This window comes from Vidua macroura, chromosome 16, assembly GCF_024509145.1.
Source record: "Vidua macroura isolate BioBank_ID:100142 chromosome 16, ASM2450914v1, whole genome shotgun sequence".
Taxonomy (NCBI): Eukaryota; Metazoa; Chordata; class Aves; order Passeriformes; family Viduidae; genus Vidua; species Vidua macroura.
In genome coordinates, this window is record NC_071586.1 from 2,152,389 (window position 1) to 2,172,159 (window position 19,771).

Genomic DNA, 19,771 nt, shown 5'->3' on the forward strand with positions numbered 1-19,771 from the left:
GGTCTGGACTCCACACTGGGTGCTCATGCAGGATCAAGAAGGACCCCAAGTTCCACATGCACACAGGGGCACTCCAAGTGTTACTCCAGGCGTGGCTGGCAGGGAGCTCGGGAAGGCTGGGCACAGATCATCACCCCCCTTCCCTCACCCCTCTGGAGGCAGCTCTGCCCTCACCTGCACGGCCTGCAGCAGGTGAGGCACATCCTGGGCATTTGGACTCTGCTCCAGGGCAGGGAGCCCAAACATCCAGCTGGTGCCAGTTCAGAGCCTGGATGCATGGATGGCACAGATTATCCAAACAGCTTCCATCATCTCCCCATGACAAACGGGCACAGGGAAGGGGCTTGTCTACAAAACTGAAACAGAGGAACCATGGAGGAAGTGCTGCCATGCTCCAGCTCACCCCTGACAGCTCCCAGCTGTCCAGGTGAAGCCACAACACACCCACATCTCCAAACATTCCCAGGAGAACATCTCCAGGAGTGCTCCCTTCCCAGAGCCTGGTGCTGCTCCTGCCACTGCAGCTGCCCACTTAACCACAGGGAATTAAGACTGATTCCACAGAATCATGGAGTGCTTTGGGTTGGAAGGGAACTTAAAGCTCATCCCACCCCACCCCCTGCCATATCCAGGGACACTTTCCACTATCCCAGGTTGCTCCAAGCCCCAATGTCGAACCTGGCCTTGGACACTTCCAGGGATCCAGGGGCAGCCACAGCTGCTCTGGGCACCCTGTGCTAGGGCCTGCCCACCCTGCCAGGGAACAATTCCTTCCCAGTATCCCATCTGTCCCTCCCCTCCTTCAGCCTAAGGCCATTTCCCCTTGTCCTGTCACTCCATGCCCCTGTGAGAAGTTCCTCTCAAATTTAATCTATTAAATATAAAAATTAGGACTGATATAATACTGCTTCCTGACCAGAGACCTCAGGGAACAGAAATCATTCCCAGCTGCATGATCAGAGATCCACAAGCCCCACACAATCTGCTCCTGCCTGACTTGTGTCTGGGATTTTACCAGGTGCCTCTACTGGGTCACTGGGCAGAGGGTGAACTTCAGCTCCAGGCTCTCTGGGAATGGGGCATTTCTTCCTGCAGGCACTTCCTGATCGATTCAGACAAGTGTGCTGGAGGGAATGAATGGATCACCACAACACATGACAGAGAACACAGGAGGAGAACAATGAGGAGACAGCAGAAGAAGAAGCCACCACTGATCTGCATCTTCCAGGAGCTGCTGGACTTGTTGGGATCCTTGTTGGCTGCTCCTCATTCCTGATCCTCGGAAAAGCTGTGGATCACTGCGCGCTCATTAACAAAATGACCTCGAGGGAAACTAACCCGGCCCCAAGTTATTTAAAACAACAAAGTAAGCACTTTATTCCCATTAAGCATGTTGTTTTAGTATCACAATGGAATGATGAGAAAACGTTTAAAAAAAACCCAAAAGAAGTCTCTAAATCCCCGCCAACATCGGGGAAGTTTTCAAGGCAATTTAAAAACAAAGGGAGTGACAGAAGTGCCAAACCAGTCCCAACGTCAGGAGACTCCTCCTCCGAGAGCTGGGCGGGGCAGGAAGGTGGAATGACACGAAGGTACGAATGTCTGAAGTGGTCTTTGGCGCTTCTGCCTCGTGTTTGATACGGACATGATCTCTCCAGACACCTCCAGATGCAACAAAGTGCTACAGGAGCAGAGGGAAAGCCCCGGGAGAGGGATTTCCCGACAGTCGGGATGCCCCGGGGGTGGGCATTAAGACACATCCTGCTGGCTCCTGCTGCGGCCTCGGGCTGGGCAGGGAGAACTCAAAGGAAGCGGTGGAGCGCGGTGAATCCAGGGCGTGGCCGCGGGCAGGAGCCCGGCCCGCAGCGCCGGCACGGCCCGGGAGGAGAGGAGAGGGGGCTGGCGAACCGGGACACGCGGCCGTGCCCTGCGAGGGCGGGAGTCCAGGGCAGTCACTATAACTTCACGGTCCCTGGGGGCAGGCTGTCGTTGCACAGTCTGTAATAGCGCAGGTCGTTCACCAGCCTGTGCACGTTCTGTGTGAACGAGGGCAGGTCCTGCAAGGGAGAGAACAACAACTGCTGGGAACGGACTCACAGCGGGCAACAGAGAGGGACCGAGAGGGGCACACACACCCCGTGGGTGTTCACACGTGAACAGATCCACCCTGACTCAGTCTGAGCCCAGGGAACTCCAGTTTCTGGGGCAGAGATGGTTTCAGAGCTGACTGCAGGGATCCAGGCTCTGCTCCTATCTCCAGCCTCTCACTGTGCAGCGAGGCCCCAGAGGAATGGTCATGGAATCATGGAATGGTCTGGGTTGGGAAGGGCCTTAGAAGTCATCCAGTGCCACCCCTGCCTCAGGCAGGAACACCTTCCACTGTCCCAGGCTGCTCCAAGCCTCATCCAGCCTGGCCTTGGACACTGCCAGGGATCCAGGGCCTGCCCACCCTGCCAGGGAACAGTTCCTAATTCCCAATATCCCATCCCTCCCTGCCCTCTGGCAGTGGAAACCATTTCCTGTGTCCTGTCCCTCCATCCCTTGTCCCCAGTCCCTCTCCAGCTCTCCTGGAGCCCCTTTGGGCACTGGAAGGGCTCTGAGCTCTCCCTGGATCCATCTCTTCCCCAGCTCTCCTAGCCTGGCTCTATGGCCAGATGCAGCACTAATTCCTTGCTGCCCTCCTGCCAAGGCTCCTGGGTGTCACACACTCCCTAACAAGGGCTGATATTCCTGAAGAACAGTTATCTTCAAGAGCCAAGCAATTCCCCCAGGGTTCCATTCCTATCTTCACCCTTGGTCTCAAATTCCCATCCCCTCAAGATAGGGAGCACTCTATGGACAACCCTCAGTAAATGGAAGCCAGAACCTGCTGCTCTGCCTTGATATTCCACACACGAGGGGTTTGCAGGAATTGTGAGCCTGTGCAGGTACTCTGCTGTCCTTACTGTAACCCTCAAACATCTTCTGGCCAGCAGCTGGAGCGAGATTTAGGCAAGGATGTGAGCATCCCACTTGGGAACACCTCAGCCTAGTCCAATGAAACCTTCCTCCAGGAAACACATTCCCTGACTCCCACAACATCCTGCAGCCTGAGGGGTGATGGCAGCTCTGCTACCTGCACTGAGAAATGCTTGGCTGGGGATCGCTGAGCACGGAAGTGTTGGGAACAAAAGGCACTCCCTGGAGACATCCCCAGCGTGTTCTGGGGGAGCACTGTGCATCCCGGGAACACCACAATGCTGCAGGCCCCTCCTTACCCTGTCCATTTTGAAATTCCTCCCCAGCACGTTCTTCTGGTTGGAGTCCACGCCGTCGCAGCTGGCCAGGAACTCGGGCAGGAAGGCGGAGTAGAAGCCATCGAAGTCCACCGAGGCCATGTTGTAGGTGGCGATGCCGATCTCCTCCTGCAGCAGGTCGTGGGACTTGTGCACCAGCACCTGCAGCAGCACGTTCACAAACTGGAACAGCATCGTGGTCCTGAAGATCTTCTGCACAGGGAGAGGGGCACAAGGTTAGGGGACTTCACTCCTCCCACAGGAGGACAAGCCCAGCAAGGACAGAGCAGCCACGGCTTCAGCGGCATCTGCAAACTCTGGTGAACACTGAGATGATTTTCTAAGCCAAGCCAGATCAAAAATGGCTAAAATAAGCTCAATTAGTATCAGCTTGAAAGTTAACGTTGAATTTGGCCACACTTACCTCATGGTTTGGGGCTTCAGAGAGAGCTCAGAGCCCCTTGCAGTGCCCAAAGGGGCTCCAGGAGAGCTGGAGAGGGACTGGGGACAAGGGATGGAGGGACAGGACACAGGGAATGGCTCCCACTGCCAGAGGGCAGGGAGGGATGGGATATTGGGAAGGAATTGTTCTCTGGGAGGGTGGGCAGGCCCTGGCACAGGGTGCCCAGAGCAGCTGTGGCTGCCCCTGGATCCCTGGCAGTGCCCAAGGCCAGGCTGGACAGGGCTTGGAGCAGCCTGGGACAGTGGAAGGTGTCCCTGCCCATGGCAGTGGTTTAAAAATAAATCAGCATTACAGTCCCATCCAGACCAAATCATTCCATGATTACATGCCCTGACTCAAGTTTTAAACATTGGCAAAGCCACCAGCATCAAGTCCACTCCAATTCCAGGTATTCCCTGCACAGTGCTCTTGGGAGCCAGGGAACGTGGCCAGAGGCCTGAAGTCTGCCCCAGGCACCTGTGAACACAAAGGGCTGCCCTTCAGGTGTGACCACAGATGAGAAACTGCAAGCTTTGCTTTCCCAGGCTGACGAGATTCCCTGTATTCCAGCTTTAATCCTCCATGGCAGCAGCTAGGGGTAGGTTACAGAGCCTGGAGGATGGGTCCAAAGAGAGGAGACTCCCAGTGGCAGTGAGCTGGGAATAGCAGATACCTGCAGCTGCCCAGGTGGCAATGCTGGAGGCACTCACTGTGCCACTGATGGTCCCAGCTGCTGCTCCCCAGACACACCTCACTGTCACTGGGTGTTCTCTGCTTCCCCTCCCTGTCAGAGCAGGGAACACATCCAGGCTTGCTTTGACTGGAGCTGGGATCCCTCCCATTCCCAGGTCCCAGTATCAGGGGAGTGGTAACTCCATTCCAGCCACCTGCAGCAAGGCAACCACCCAAAGGCTGTGGCACAGAACCCCCAGATCCTGCCCTTCCAAGCAGTTTAAAACCAGTCCCAGGACAGCTCTCAGCTCTTCCCATGCCCAGAGAACACAGGCTCAGGCAGGACCCACCTTGTGGTACAGCTTCTGCTTCGTGTTCAGTGTCTCCAGGTAGAAGAGGTTCTGCTTGAACAGGTGAATGTCAGGCTGCAGGAAAGACTGGCCAAACGCCTGGGAACAAAGCACAGTGGGAGGAAGGGGATGGAGACCACCACAACCATCAGAGCTGCCAGGCAAAACAACAGCATTTTCACCCTGACACCAGGACAAACCAAGCTGGCACTGCAGAGGGCCAGGGATGCTGAGCCCAGCTCCCTGGGCAGGCAGGCTGCTCAGGAAGGGTAGGGCTGCTCCTCAGGGATGTCACCTAAGGCACCACAGTGTGGGGGAACAGACCAGGACACAGCCCAGGGTGGGCCCTCAGTCTCAGCCAGGAGCCCAAGCAGATGCCACTGATTTAGGATTTGGAGATGGGCCCTGGGAGCCTGTGAAGAGCCCAGAAGAAAACCTGCTGGAGCCTGAGCTGGTCTGGCAGGGCTGCACAGTGTGTGATCAAACATCTTTTCCACCCTGAGCACCTCCAAAACACTTTACAGGGCATGAAGGTGGGTGAGGTCAGCTCTGTACAGAGACAGGCAGCAGGATTTGAACAGCTCCTCTTCAAGGCATTGTGAACAGAAGAGTTTATTCTCCCACATGACCCATTTATTGTCAAATGGACAAAAATGACCCAGATCCCGTCAAGACTGAGCCAGTTCTGGCCTTAGATCTCAGGTAGAAATCAGCATACAAACTACTCATATCCCCCCCCACAAAGCCCTGGCTGTGGGAACACTTACAGAGCATGAAATAAGAGTTTTGTATCAGAGCAACAAGAGCCAAGGAGCAAAACAAGCAGTGCAGTATTGTCACCCAGCCTGAACTGAGATTATTACATAAATATCTTCCAGAATCAGGCATTCAAAAGAGTTTGGAAGTGTTACAGAGCTACAGTAGGTGAAAGAGATGCTTGGACATCCCAGCACAGGAACCAGCCTGGGCTTCATTGACACCAAAAGGTGGCAGGAGAAGGGAAGGCCCAAGAGGAACATGACCCAGTTTATGTCAGTGCAAGAGCTCCCTCTCCACATGTGCACCACAGGGGACCCAGTTTCTCCAGGCACTCCACATGGGGAAACTCTCCCAAAGTCCTCCCACCTGCAGACTAAGGTGATCTAGGAATCATCTGGCCAGCTCTGACTGAAGTAACACATGGAACACAGTCTGTTATTCTTAAAAATTCCAATAACCCAACCTGAGAAGGTTGGAGCTGGCTTCCAGTGCCTCAAGGGGCTCCAGGAGAGCTGGAGAGGGACTGGGGACAAGAGATGGAGGGACAGGACACAGGGAATGGCTTCCCACTGCCAGAGGGCAGGGATGGGATGGGATATTGGGAAGGAATTGTTCCCTGGCAGGGTGGGCAGGCCCTGGCACAGGGTGTCCAGAGCAGCTGTGGCTGCCCCTGGATCCCTGGCAGTGTCCAGGCCAGGCTGGACAGGGCTTGGAGCAGCCTGGGACAGTGGAAGGTGTCCCTGTCATGGCACGGGTGGAACTGGATGGGCTTTAAGTTCTTTTCAACCCAAACCATTCCAAAATTCTCTAATCCCCAGGCCAAAGCCTGTCAGGTGTTACCCCACTGATCCTTCCCCACCAGGCCCATGGTACAGCACTCAACAAGTCCATGGAAAGCCAAAGACACTCAGGAAAACTTCCCAGCACTGGCAGCTCTTCCCAGCACCTATCACAACATTCAGAATTAAATGGGTCAGTGGCAGTAATGTATTTTTATTGCAGGAAGAGGCTTGCAAAGGAATCAACACTCCTTCCTCAAGCCTGCACGGCTGTGTGCCTTGTGAGCTCAGCAGCTGGGTCACTCCTCAGCAACTTTCATTTTCAGCAGTTTGGGGAGGCAAAACCTCACTCAAGCTCATCTAAACCCATCAGCCACATGTGCCCATGTGGGACCCTCACAAGAACAAAGACCCTGAGGGGCTGGAGCATGTCCAGGGAAGGGAACAGAGCTGGGAAGGGGCTGGAGCACCAGGAGGGGCTGAGGGAGCTGGGAAAGGGCTCAGCCTGGAGAAAAGGAGGCTCAGGGGGGACCTTGTGGCTCTGCACAACTCCTGACAGGAGGGGACAGCCAGGGGGGTTGGGCTCTGCTCCCAGGGAACAGGGACAGGAGAAGAGGAAACGGCCTCAAGCTGTGCCAGGGGAGGTTTAGATTGGATATTGGGAATATTCCTTCATGGAAGGGGTGGTCAGGCACTGGCCCAGCTGCCCAGGGCAGGGGTGGGATCCCCATCCCTGCAGGGATTTAAAAGCTGTGTGGATGTGGCACTTGGGGACATGTTTAATGGTGGCCTTGGCAGTGCTGGGGGAATGACTGGACTCAGTCTCAGAGGGCTTTTCCAACCCTGATGATTCTGTGATTCCATTTTAGTGCTCCCCTGCAGGACAGGTTCTGGGCAATGGTGGGAAAGGTGAGTTACCTGCATGATGGCACTGAACTGGGCTTCGTTCTCCATCTGCTCCTCTGCCACTCCCCTCTGGACACTGGCCAGCACACTGGATTTGAAGAAGTACCTCCAGTTGTGGTGCAGCACCCGGAAGAGCAGCTCAAACAGCTCTGCTTTCACATCAGGGGATGAGCGCTGCCAGGAGAGGGGACAGAGCTCAGAGCAGGCTCCTCTGCTGGGCTCCCACCCCACCCCTGCATCCCACCCACCCAGTGCTTTCAGCCAAGCATCAAAGCACTTCTCCCAAGGGAGCACCAGACCCAGCAGCTGTAGGATCATGCTGAAAACACATCTCTGACTCTGAGTTGTTCCCCCTGCTTTGACCACTTCCCTAATTTTAGCTTCTCTTGAAATCCCTGACAAAATCCTCCATCCACCCTGCTTCCAGTCCCACTGATTGCTCTCCTACAGGGTGTTTTCTCTCCACACTTGCAGCTCTTGAAAAATCAAAGCTTCACTGCTGTCACTGATACCTTGGGGTTTAAGTTTTTCTATTCTGTTTTAGTGTGCAGCTTTAGCTTTATATTAAATGTTACCGGGATCTTATCACAGGGGGGTGAAGACAAAACAATCCTGTTCTAGCTGGAGACTCAAGAACAATCTGTTCAAATTTCAGGCCCAAAGTATGAACAATGTGAAAAGAGGAGGGCAGGCAAGCAAGCCAGGAGGATGAAACTTCATAATTTGAAGCTCTTAACTGGACAGCTGGCTCCTGTATGTAAATGGACTAAAACCTATAAAAATGTGAGATCTCGTGACCAAGCCCTCTTGGTCTTCTCTCTTTTGCTTCCATCTTGGAGCCACCTGGGCAGAGCCACAACTGTGGAGGATGGGTCCAAAGAGAGAAGGAGACTCCCAGTGGCAGTGAGCTGGGAATAGCAGATACCTGCAGCTGCCCAGGTGGCAATGCTGGAGGCACTCACTGTGCCACTGATGGTCCCAGCTGCTGCTCCCCAGACACACCTCACTGTCACTGGGTGTTCTCTGCTTCCCCTCCCTGTCAGAGCAGGGAACACATCCAGGCTTGCTTTGACTGGAGCTGGGATCCCTCCCATTCCCAGGTCCCAGTATCAGGGGGCTGGTAACTCCATTCCAGCCACCTGCAGCAAGGCAACCACCCAAAGGCTGTGGCACAGAACCCCCAGATCCTGCCCTGGACTTCCAAGCAGTTTAAAACCAGTCCCAGGACAGCTCTCAGCTCTTCCCACGCCCAGAGAGCACAGGCTCAGGTAGGACCTGAGCTCTGGTACTGCCAGGGTGTGGCCTTTGAATAAATACCCACTTCAATAAATACCCACTTTATCCCTCTTAACTCCATCTAGGCTCTGTTCCAGCTCCTTAAGGCATCACCACCCCCCCAGCAATGCCTTCCCTTCCCCTTCCCTGCCCTGGGAGCTGAGTACCTCTGCAATGATGGGATACACCTGCTCCATGCACAGGGAGATCACACTGGGCAGGAAGGGTTTGAACACCTGGCCTGGCTCCTGCACCACCACCTGCAGGATCTTCAGGAACTTCTCCACCACCCGGCAGCCCGTGCTGCCCTCGTGGAGGATGCTCTCTGCCAGCTGCTCCCTGGGACACAAACAGGCATTAGGAACATTCCCAGAGATCCAAAGGCTCACCTGGTTTACTGGAAAATAGGTGATGCCTCTAAAATGCTCAGTTAATACTGGCCAAGTACATGAAGCCACAGAAGGGAGGGAGGCTGTGACTGAGGGTTGACAGACCCCCCTCCCCAGCAAAAGATGAGTAAGGGGACACTCTCAGACCTTGGGCAGAGGGAATGTGAGAGTCCAGTTCAACACCCCACACAGCCAGAAAGTCTGTGGGAGAGCTGGGATTGCACAATGGCAGGTATGACTGATGAGCATGCATGGGGTCTCTCCAGACTTGGAGGTTTTTCCTCAGATTCAGCCCTGGGATGTGACAAAAGTTTGGCCACAAAGGCTGGAAACAGCCTTTAGGGACAGGGACCAGCTGGCTGAGCAGCAGATACACCATCCTGAGGGGAAGAAAGAGGTGACCAGGGTTGAACAGTACCTGGTGAACATGTTCAGGAAGGTCTGTATGATCTGCTCAGTGAAAGGCACTCCCATCTGCACCCTCAGGCCTTGGAACAGGGTGAGGAAGAAGCTCAGCATCTCATCTGTCACATCTAAGAGAAGAGAAAAGCAACAAAAACACGTTAAGGAAACATCCAAGTGCATCAATAAGTCTTTTATGTTTAAGTCTGGAGTTTGCTCCTTCTGTTCAGGGAACCCCATTTACTCTTGGGAATTTACCAACAGGGTTGTTTGAGAAACTGAAACCATCAGCTGGTTCCTACAGGGCTTCAAGATTGTTCATCCCCTTCCAAAACCTGCCAGGGATGACAAGCACAGGCAGCACCCAACCCCTCAGAACAACCACAACCCTGCCAGCAAGGCCTCAGTGTGCTCAGAGTGCTGGACAAAGCTCAGGGGCAGCTCCAGGCCCATCTCCAGTTCTCACTGCTCCTACAGGGTTAACAGGAAATACCAGGAAATCCAAAACATCCACACAGCTCGGGGTGGAGGAGACAGAATCCAGCTTGTTTTTTTGGCAGGAACTGAGATGACCCTTCTGTCTTCAGAAGTGAGCACGTGGTGATGCAGTGAGGTGATCAGCACTCAGCTGATCCTTTATCCATCCCAATAAAGACTGGATAACCAAGCTGGAGCTGCTCAACTCCTCCCTCATCACAGAGCCTTTGGTAGCCAATAAACTGCAATTGATGAGGCTGCCAGCCTGTTCTGAAGACAACAGCTCCCTGGAGTCACAGCACCTTTGCTGCTGCCTTGGATCCTCTGCATTTCACTGCTTTTGTCTCCCCTCAACCCCCATCACTGAGAAAATCCCACCCAGCTCCAAGGGGAACAGGAGAGAGCACCTGATGTGACACAAAATGAAAGCTGCTGGCCAGCAGGCTGCCAAGTGACAGTCCTGGTTCCATCTCAGGGAAAAAAAAAATCCCCAGATCCCACATCATTTGACCCGATCTGATGACAACTATTCCTCTCAGTCTTCAAGCTTCTGCAGAGAATGTGAATGGCAAACACAGCCAGAGAGGGTATTTTAAATCTTTTTTTTTTTTTTTTTTTTTTTTTTTTTTTTTTTTTTGTTCAGGACCAACTTCTCTTTGAAACTGTGACAATCCTGCCTGGATCCTGGCTGGCAGGGATGTCCCTTCAGCCCAGCTCTCCCAGCACACCCAGGCACAGCAATCCCACACACTCCACACCCACACCACAACTCTGTGCTGCTGCTCTGGGTGTCACCAGGAGCTCAGAAAGCTACTCACAGCATGAGCCCTGGCCTGAGGTTATACCTGACTGATGAATGAAAGCTGGGAAGAGGGCTAGTGAGACCTGCACGGATTCTTGCAGCGACTGATAACAGATCTGCCGGGACTTGGTGGATTCTCCAGAGACACTTTCTACAATATCTTCCAGGACGCTCAGTGTCTGGTGGATGATCACTTTGGCTGCAAAACAAGAGGAGTGATGCTTCTTGCATGTGCCAAAACTGCTCACAGGTAAGAGGAAGAGAAATTAAGCTCACACACAGAGTAATTAAAACAACTGACATGTGACACTGCAGATTTCTGAATGATTTCTAAAGTGATCCTCAATGAAAACAACCCAAAACCAGGCCCAAAGCATACATAGCAGTGTCCCTGCACCCCTGCCAGGAGTTTCTTTGCATTCCTCCTATATAAACAAACCCTCTCCAGTACTTCCCAAGTCTGGAAAGAATTCTTATTGTCCCCCTTTACTTTTTACAACCATGATATTTCTTAATGCTGCTTCCAGCCAGTATTTCTAATACTACACAAGAGGCTGTACAGTATTCCCATTGCAATCCTCACTATTTAACTCTTATCCCACCTTCCTTAGCAAGACAACACTTTAATGGAAGAGCTCACAGGTGACCTGGGATGAGAGTGCCCTGTACAGAGCAGAAAAGCCTCTAAAAACAGAAAGAAAACCCAACTTTGCTCCGTTCCTGCCCTCCACATATGCAAAACAGTTTCTCAGCCAAAATAACGACTGGCAAATCAGCTTAATGACACTGCCCAGCGCAGCAGGAGTGAGCAGGACACTGGTACTTGACGCTGTTGAGGCAGGGAAGGGCAAAATGACTTACACGATTTCAGAAGGCAAAATGAGCGTTTATTCAAAAGCACTTCTCTCTTTTATAGAGAGCATCGTGAACATTAATTCCATTGGTCTTAAAGTAAAAACATTTCACCTGATTGGTACACTGGACTGGGGTCAGTGTGGTAGAACATATCTATAAACAATATGAACGGAAAGCAAGATAATAGATTGTTTACATTCCTCCCGGACTTTTTCCCAGGCTTAGCCTGGCAGAAATCTTTCTCTTTTTCTCTCTGACTGAACCGAGAATATCCACAGGTACTTACTGTCCTCCAGCTGCACCTTCCTCTGGGGCAGGCTGGCCGTGGCCTTGAGCTGGCGGTAGTCCCTGGTGAGGGCGGACACGAGGCTGGCGTGGTTGGTGGAGCGCACAGCCCACTGCTGCTCGCTCTCGGGCAGGTTGGGCCAGGGCAGCAGCAGCACGTTGGACAGAGCCCTGCACACCAGCACCTGGGCCTGGGAGGGACAGGAATCACAGCCACAGAATGGTTTGGGTGGGAAGAGTCGTGGAATGGCTTGGGCGGGAAGGGAGGTTAAAGCTCATCGCGTTCCACCCCTGCTTTGCGCATCTCTGATGTGTGGGATGAGCTCTGCAGAGCTGCTTGGACACTGAGGATGGACTGCAGCTCCCAAAACATCCACACAGGTGGATACCAACCCTGAGCTCCTGGTACCCACAATGAGATGTGGGAGCAGAAAGCCACCCACAAGAGCCCAGACAGCACCAGGGTTGGACTGATGGCAAAACCATTGAATCATGGAATGGTTGGGGTTGAAGGGACATTAAAGGTCACAAACTTCCAACCCCTTGCCACAGGCAGAGACACCTTCCACCAAACCAGGCTGCTCCAAGTCCAGCCTGGCCTTGGACACTTCTAGGGATGAGGCAGCCACAACTTCTCTGAGCAACATTAATCAAAGAGACAAAGTTTTTTCCCAAGTTAATTTTTGCTAAAGCACAAGCCTGGAGTAAAGTGGTGTTTGATGGCTGTCCAAGACACCAGCAGTGCTCACTGTTCAACAGCAGAACACAAGCCCAAGTGAAAGCTACCAGCTCTGCAAAGACAGAGAGAAGCAAAGCTTCAGGATTTAAGGCCTGGAAGCAGCTCCCAGCTCTGCCAGCCCTTCCCTGCAGCAGTAAATCTCTGGTGTTTATAAAAACAAAGATGATTTTACTTTCATTACTCCTTGTCTGGTTTACGTGCTGACCTTCTGCACTTGTGCAGCACTTTGTGTTTTCTTGCCAGCACACAACACAACCATATCCCAGCACTGTGGCTTTTCAGTGCTATAAATGGAATACATTCATGTTATTTACATTGCTTCTGCAATATAAATACTCGAGTTTCACAGAAAACTCTTTGTGTAGGTCAGAATCAACGTGTCTGTACTGTGAAGATGATGCAGAACTGGGGATGGTGTCAACAAATGAGAAAAGAATCAGATCTAAGAGGTGCAATTGTGTTTTTTCCTTGTGCAGTTCCTCGAAATAGATCATTAATTACATACAATATCACGGTAATTTATGGATATCCACAATACAGAGATGGTTGCTGATTTTTGAGGTTATCCCTCACCACCTGAGGCACATCTTCCAAGGACACCTGGTTTCCATGTGAGACAGCTCTGGGCCAACTGACCTTGTCGGGGAGGCGCTGGGCAGAGGTGTCAGTGATCCTGTTGAACACCTTCTGCACGGCTGGGATGCTGATCAGGAACACCGGGCGCACCGTGGTGGCCAGGGACACCAGCAGGTGGCATGCAGAGAGCAGCAGCTTCTCCTGCACCTGAGAGACACAGGAGTGGTCAGTCCCAGCAGCACACACAGCCAGGGTCAGCTCACTGAGCTGCCAGGACCTGGGGGTACAGCCAGGGTCGGGCTCTGCTCCTAGGGAACAGGGACAGGATGAGAGGAAATGACCTCGAGCTGTGCAAGGGAAGGTTTAAATCGGATTTTGGGAAAAGTTCTTAATGGAAAGGGTGGTCAGGCAGTGGTGGAGTCCCCATCCCTGGAGGGACTTAAGAGCTGTGTGGATGTGGCATTTGGGGACATGGGTCAGTGGTGGTCTTGGCAGTACTGGAGGAATGGTTGAACTTGATCTTAGAGAGCTTTTCCTAAACAATTCTATGATTTGTTTGTCTACCAGAGCATAGCTGAGGTCCCTTAATACCATGAGAGAGAGAGAGAGACTTCCCTGCTTTCCATAAAATCATTAGACTGAGTTAAAAACCCTTTAAGTTGCTTATGCTCGTATTAGCCTGACCCGCAGTGCTGTTAGGACACTTCCCATGGCTCTGGGGCACAGCCCAGCTCCCAGCCCACCCCAGCTGAGCCAAGTGCAGCCCCCAGCCCCCAGGAGGGCAGTACCTTGCAGCTGATGAGGGGGGTGATGGCCTCCAGTGCCGTGGACACCAGGGAGATGAACTGCTCGGGGTTCTGCCGGTGCACCTCGCTGTAGAACTGGGCCAGCCAGTGAGCGTAGGCCTGCAGGGCTGCCAGGGACTGGGCGTGCCTGGGGACAGCAGGGGACACAGTGAGCACCATAAGGGGACACAGGAGTGGTGTTTCAGGCAAATCTGGCAGCAGGGTTTGTAAAAAATCCTTACTGCTGTTTTGGTTTTGGTTCTGGACCCACCACGGCCAAAGTGTGAATTGATAAAGCCAAGTTATCACCAACCGGCACCTGATAAAAATCACACTTTTATCAGGTGAAGATCGAGTCAGGGTGTTTCAGAGACGTGTCCCCCAAATGTGGGACAGTGTTGCTTTCTCAGGCAAGCATTAGAAAATGGATCACAGGTTTCTTCAGGGACAGGGAAAAGGGTGAACCCTGGCTAACAGGTCTTGGGAAACACCTACCCAGTTACTGTAAACCAGAAAAACCATTACAACATCACCTGCACTAATTTCAGTGCCATTAACTTGGGACTAATAGGAGAAATCCCATTAGTTATACAGTGATATGATGAAATCTAGAGGGCGTCTTCAAGGAGCTGCTGAAGGTGCAATTACAAACCAGAACAAGTGTTCAAACCTTAAATTCTGCTCACAGAGCTCCAGCTGGCAGGGAACAGGTTTGTGTGCACAGCCTCAGCAAGGGAGGGTCCCTAAAAGCCTGTCACAGAGGGAGGTGATCTGTGACCAGCAGCACCAAGATTTCACACTGAATGGCAGTGCCTGGATGGCAGGCAGTTCTTTGTCCCAGAAATGGTTTGCACAGCTGAAAGGCTTATGCTTGTCTTGGAAGACAAGGATTTGAAACCCTCAACTGGGAAAAACCTCTTTTATCTGAGCTACAGATCTGACTTTGGTAGCAAAAAATCCATCAACTGGATTTATAAATAACCTACACAGTGGATCCATTTCTTTAAAGTATCACTGTTGTAACGCTTATTTCCTCATTAATTACTCTGCTTTTACAGCCACCAGCACAGGGCACAATCCCAGTGCTGATTTAAGGGACATTTTTCCTTCTCAGCACAAAAATGTTTTCCCTTAAATGACCTGGGTACTTCCATTAGAAGAAAGACTGGTCCAAAATGCTGGCAGCAGCCTTGACTTTCATCAGCTGAAAAAGGTGCTTTCCTGGGGAGCTGCCAACAGCTGGAGAGGCTGTTTCCCAGAGATCTGCCAAGGAGGGCTCTGAGCAGCAGATGCAAGCCTTGCCCACCCTGTGAGTGCCCAGTTTGGGTGCAGCCCCCACTCACACATCGATGAGGTCAGGTTTCAGCACGGAGGGAACGGCGGTTTCGATGTTGTACAGTTTGATTTGGGATCCATACAACGTCACTTTCACCAACCTGGAGGTGCAAACACACACATGGCAGTGCAAAGGGAATGTATAAATCTGCTCCAGCAGCTGAGCTAGTGCAGCTCTTTCCAGTCTGGGTCAATATTTAGCTAATACACAAATGGGATTTTCACCATTTAGCTTAAAATAATTCACAGTCTCCTGCACTGTTTGGGGTAAAATGGAACAAGTCAGATGCTCCTGCACAGAAATGAAAACACAAAACCTGTGTAAAGGCCTGAAATTCTGCCATTTGTAACTATGTGCTAATTAAGTATCTTGGAGAGGAAAAATAAAATGTCTGCCCAGCCAGCTTTCACAGGTCTTTTCATTTAGGAGAAGAATCATGGAATCATCAAGATTGGAAAAGGCCTTGAAGATCACAAAGTCCAACCATCAAAGGAGGTTCTGGTGATTTAGTTTTGAAAGACACAATTCTAATCAAACTGTGTGTGTCATTTCATTGCCTCACAAATGCAGATGCTGGAACACAAGTTCCTCAATGTCTTCAAGTGACTGAGTTTACATCATTCCACCCCCTGCCCTGGGCAGGACACCTTCCATTACTCCAGGCTGCTCCAAGACCTGTCCAACCTGGTCTTCCAGGGACAGCCACAGCTGTCCAGGGATCCAGGGGGATCCAGGGGCAGCCACAGCTGCTCTGGCACCCTGTGCCAGGGCCTGCCCACTCTCCCAGGGAACAATTCCTTCCCAATATCCCATCCATCCCTGCCTTCTGCCAGTGGGAAGCCATTCCCCCTTGTCCTGTCCCCTCAAGCCCCTTGTAAATGGTCTCTCTCCATCTTTCCTGATGGCTCCTTCAGGAGGGGTAATCAGGTCACCCCTGAGCTATTTCTTTTCCAGGCTGAACCAACCCCAGTTCTCTGAGCTTGGCTCCAGGATTCAGCCTCTGGACTCTCTCCAGCAGCTCCACATCGTTCCTGTGCTGGGCCCCAGGGCTGGAGGCAGCTCTGCAGGTGGGGTCTCACCTGAGCAGAGGGGCAGGGGCAGAACCCCAACCCCTGCTGCCCACACTGGGAGCTCAGCCCAGCACTTTACAATTTACAATTCACATTCTGCCCATCCAATTCCTTACACTTCCATCTCCTCAGGCCAGGGGGAGGCAGAGAGAAGCCCTGTTTGTCCCTGTGCCTGCAGAGTGGCAGTGGCTGTATGTGGGAATCAGAGAGACAGAAATCTTCACAGACTCAAGAGGGTTTGATTTACAGCCTGAGAAGAAGCCTAGACTGATGTGAAAGCAAGGTACACAGATATTGAACAGAGAAATCATAATCTTATGTTTCTATAGCTGTAAGAATATGCCTTAAGTAAGTAAGAACCTGTATTAGATAAGACGATGAAGGGTTTTATAGTGTAGTAATGGAGTAAGGGACATTAAGGGACATTTTGCCTTCTCAGCACAAACATGTTTTCCCTTAAATTTGATTGTATAGAATAAGCTAAGAGCTTAGATATTCTAATAGAGACATACATGTGCATGTAATAAGACCTTCTTGGGCCAAAGTATCCACATTGCAGTAGAAAGAAGTGAAGGTGACAGGTCAGAAAAGCAAAACATACTCTGTGGTGACTGTCCCTTGGATTAGAAAGTTATATACTGTTTTGCAACAAAGAATTTGTGACCATCTTAGACGACGGCCGACTGCTTGCTGTCTTCTAAATCTCATTTGAGACTTTGAGACTGATGTTATCTAAGCAAAAAACCTTCTTAGTCTGATCGTGTGTAGGAATGTGCCCCCTGTTGATGGAGTAAACAAGTTCCCCTTTGTCTCCTTAAAAAGGACGAAAGCCCAGAAGTTTCTCTCCTCAATTTTGTTAAAAGACACCTTATAGGACCTTGGAGACTTCACCTCAAACTTAAGGATAGCTAAGTGGACAGGAGCCAAAAAGTCCCACCTAAGCAATTCCCTAGAAAAAGAAAAGCACAAAAGAAGTAATCGTTTTTGTGAAGTGTTTTAGCAGGAGCAAGAACCTCTTGCCCTGGCTCGGTTTTTCTCTGTAAAGAGCTTTTTTATTTTGCCTTCTATTAAAACTTTTTTGTTTCCAACACCGTCACAGGAGCCATCCTGCTTCTTTTATGCCACCTGAGGTAGCTATCAAGGGTATAATGCTTGTCTCTGAGAGCTTACAAGACCTGGCTTAAGGAGTAAAAGCAGGAATGGTGGTCCCGTCCCTTCGATGAAAGCGACGGCAGCCGCAGCTGCACCCACCTCTCCACCACGGTGAGCGCGTCGTTGAACCTGGCGGCGAACACGTCCCCGGTGAAGTACTCGGCCAGGCGGCCCACGGCCTGCAGCAGCGAGCTCAGGTCCCTCAGCGAGCAGTGCAGCCTCCTGCAGTCGTTCTCTGCTGTGATGTTCAGCCTGTGACCTTGTGAAATGCAAAGTTGTGTTTCGTGTCAGGTAAATAAAGGCAACCTGCGTAGCTGTGGTTATGAAATGTGTGGAACACGGCCATGGGACAGCTGTAAAGATGAGTTCTAATAAACAACCGAGGAAAGCGTGGAAGAAGGCTTTTGAATCAATCTTTTGTGTGCAAATAACAATTATAAGTCTTAAGTTGTTCTGTAATAAGAACTTTTGAATTATAACTTTAGAATGTTGCTTAGTATTAAGGATATTAAACTGTAGTTCTAGAACGTGTAAGTCTTAATCTGGTTTGTAATAAGGACTTTTGAATTAGAACCTTAGAATGTTGCTTAGTACTAAGTATTTTAAACTGTAGCTTTAGAATGTACAAAGGATTTAAACAGAAAAGGAAGTGACCCAATCTCAAGCTCATGGAGAAGGAAGATGGACATCAAGACTGCTGATTAGTGACTTCGAAAGGGGAAGCTGAACATCACAACCATAGATTAATGATCCCAGAAAATAGAAGTTGGACCCCACCATCCGGACACACATCCTGGGATGTACACAACAGGGTATAGAATTTGGAAAGGAACCAAACACCACCATCAGAGATTTAGGATCCTGGAGTATAGAATTGTGATGTTAAAGGTAGAAATGGAAACTGTTGAAAGCTCATGTAGAAACTGGGAAAAGCTTATGAATATGCATGAATATGAATGAATATGATCAATAAATAGCAGCAAGCCCAACAACCGGTGTGCAGTCGGAGGGGAAAACCCCCACCACAGCACCCAGCCCTGTCCTTGCTCATACGTTACCATATTAATTAATAAATTGAATTGCTGCTTGATATATTGGCTGAGTCAAGCGTCTCATTCCTAACAACCTGCAGGGACACCACAGCCCCTCAGCAACACAGCTACAAAGCAGAGTTTCTCTAATAGCTGCCCCCAGAGCTGGAAATTCCTGCTCACACAAGGGGAGAGCCCCACAGCTCTGTGATTGATCCCTGCAGCCCTTGGGGATGGGAAACCTGGTGACAAAGTGACAGAAAATGCCAAGTTTGTTCTAATTCCACTGTGAAACTGGCTCGGCACTGAGTCACAGGTCACTGGCCAAGGCACTGCAGCACTCGAGCTTGGAAAGGAAGCTCAGCTCTTCTGACAACACCTCAAGGGCTGATAAAGATGTAAACGACTCTGAGCCTTTTACACCTGTATTTCCTTCTGTATGGTGTCATTTCCTACAGGAGCCTTTCTGCTGCCATCAGGAGCATTCCTAGCTCTGGACAAGGTGGTTTTCCACACGGACAAGGTGGTTTTCCACACTCCCTCAGGCTGCAGCTCCAGTGATCCAGCAGCAGATTTGGGACAGAGAATTAGTGACTTCACTTCTGATGTGAGGTGTCTTGTGCACTTCCATGTTTCTGAGGTACAAGAAACAATCTGCTAATGAGATTTTCCAGCCCCACACAATCCTCCTGCTGCTCAGGTGTGGACACCTGGGCCCAAACATTCCAGAGCTTCTACTAAAAAAGCAAATATGTTCTGCAACACCACCTTTTGAAGAAAATCAGATTTTCTTTCCACTGCCTGTATTTAATCTCAGATCAAGCTTTCAGCAGCAACCTCTCCATTTTGTGCCATCAATACAAACACATGATCCTGTGCCCCGTGCTCTGGGATGAGCAGGGAAGTTGGATCAGAGGTTCACTGTGGTCCCTTCCAGACCCATTCTGGGATTCTGTGCCACCACCCAGGGCTCAATCCAGAGCTGCGTCTGAGCTACTGCTGCTGATCCAGCTCCCAGGACAGCTTCTAACACAGGCTGGTGCCACAGCACTAAACCCCTACACATTGCTTATCCTAGGGCTGAAATGATCCTAAAACTGGGAATATTTTTTCTAGAACTGGCTATACAACAGTCACCATTCTGCCATGGCCAGCAGTATTGGAGATGTGACAGATTCCTTTACTGTTACACCAGGGAATTTCAGTATTACCTTAAACTACAGCCTCCCCTCAGGCAGATCTCACTACTGCTGCTTCCCTTGTTTCTCAGGAAGGAGCTGTAATATTTGGTGCTGCACACCTGCTCTTAACACCTCTGGTACCTTCATTTCAAATACCAGAACAAGGGAAGAACCAAGCCAATAATAATAAATCATATTATGAGATTTCTGTCTGCTGCTGGAGTTTAACCAGT

The 19,771-nt window shown here is 50.9% G+C and overlaps 1 protein-coding gene across 2 annotated transcripts in view; it reads right to left on the minus strand.

The window, feature by feature from the left end:
- Positions 1 to 1,348: 1,348 nt before the first annotated feature.
- XPO6 (exportin 6) overlaps positions 1,349 to 19,771 on the minus strand; it is a 59,219-nt gene continuing 40,796 nt past the window's right edge. For both annotated transcript variants that reach the window (XM_053992107.1, XM_053992106.1), the window contains exons 13-24: positions 17,426 to 17,585; positions 15,112 to 15,204; positions 13,772 to 13,916; positions 13,044 to 13,190; positions 11,670 to 11,859; positions 10,572 to 10,727; positions 9,266 to 9,380; positions 8,626 to 8,797; positions 7,196 to 7,357; positions 4,740 to 4,838; positions 3,258 to 3,488; positions 1,349 to 2,057 (exon numbers count right to left, since the gene is read on the minus strand). In XM_053992107.1, the coding sequence (XP_053848082.1) occupies positions 1,956 to 2,057; positions 3,258 to 3,488; positions 4,740 to 4,838; positions 7,196 to 7,357; positions 8,626 to 8,797; positions 9,266 to 9,380; positions 10,572 to 10,727; positions 11,670 to 11,859; positions 13,044 to 13,190; positions 13,772 to 13,916; positions 15,112 to 15,204; positions 17,426 to 17,585 (1,772 nt within the window). In that variant the 3' untranslated portion in view covers positions 1,349 to 1,955. The remainder of the gene's footprint in view (positions 2,058 to 3,257; positions 3,489 to 4,739; positions 4,839 to 7,195; positions 7,358 to 8,625; positions 8,798 to 9,265; positions 9,381 to 10,571; positions 10,728 to 11,669; positions 11,860 to 13,043; positions 13,191 to 13,771; positions 13,917 to 15,111; positions 15,205 to 17,425; positions 17,586 to 19,771) is intronic.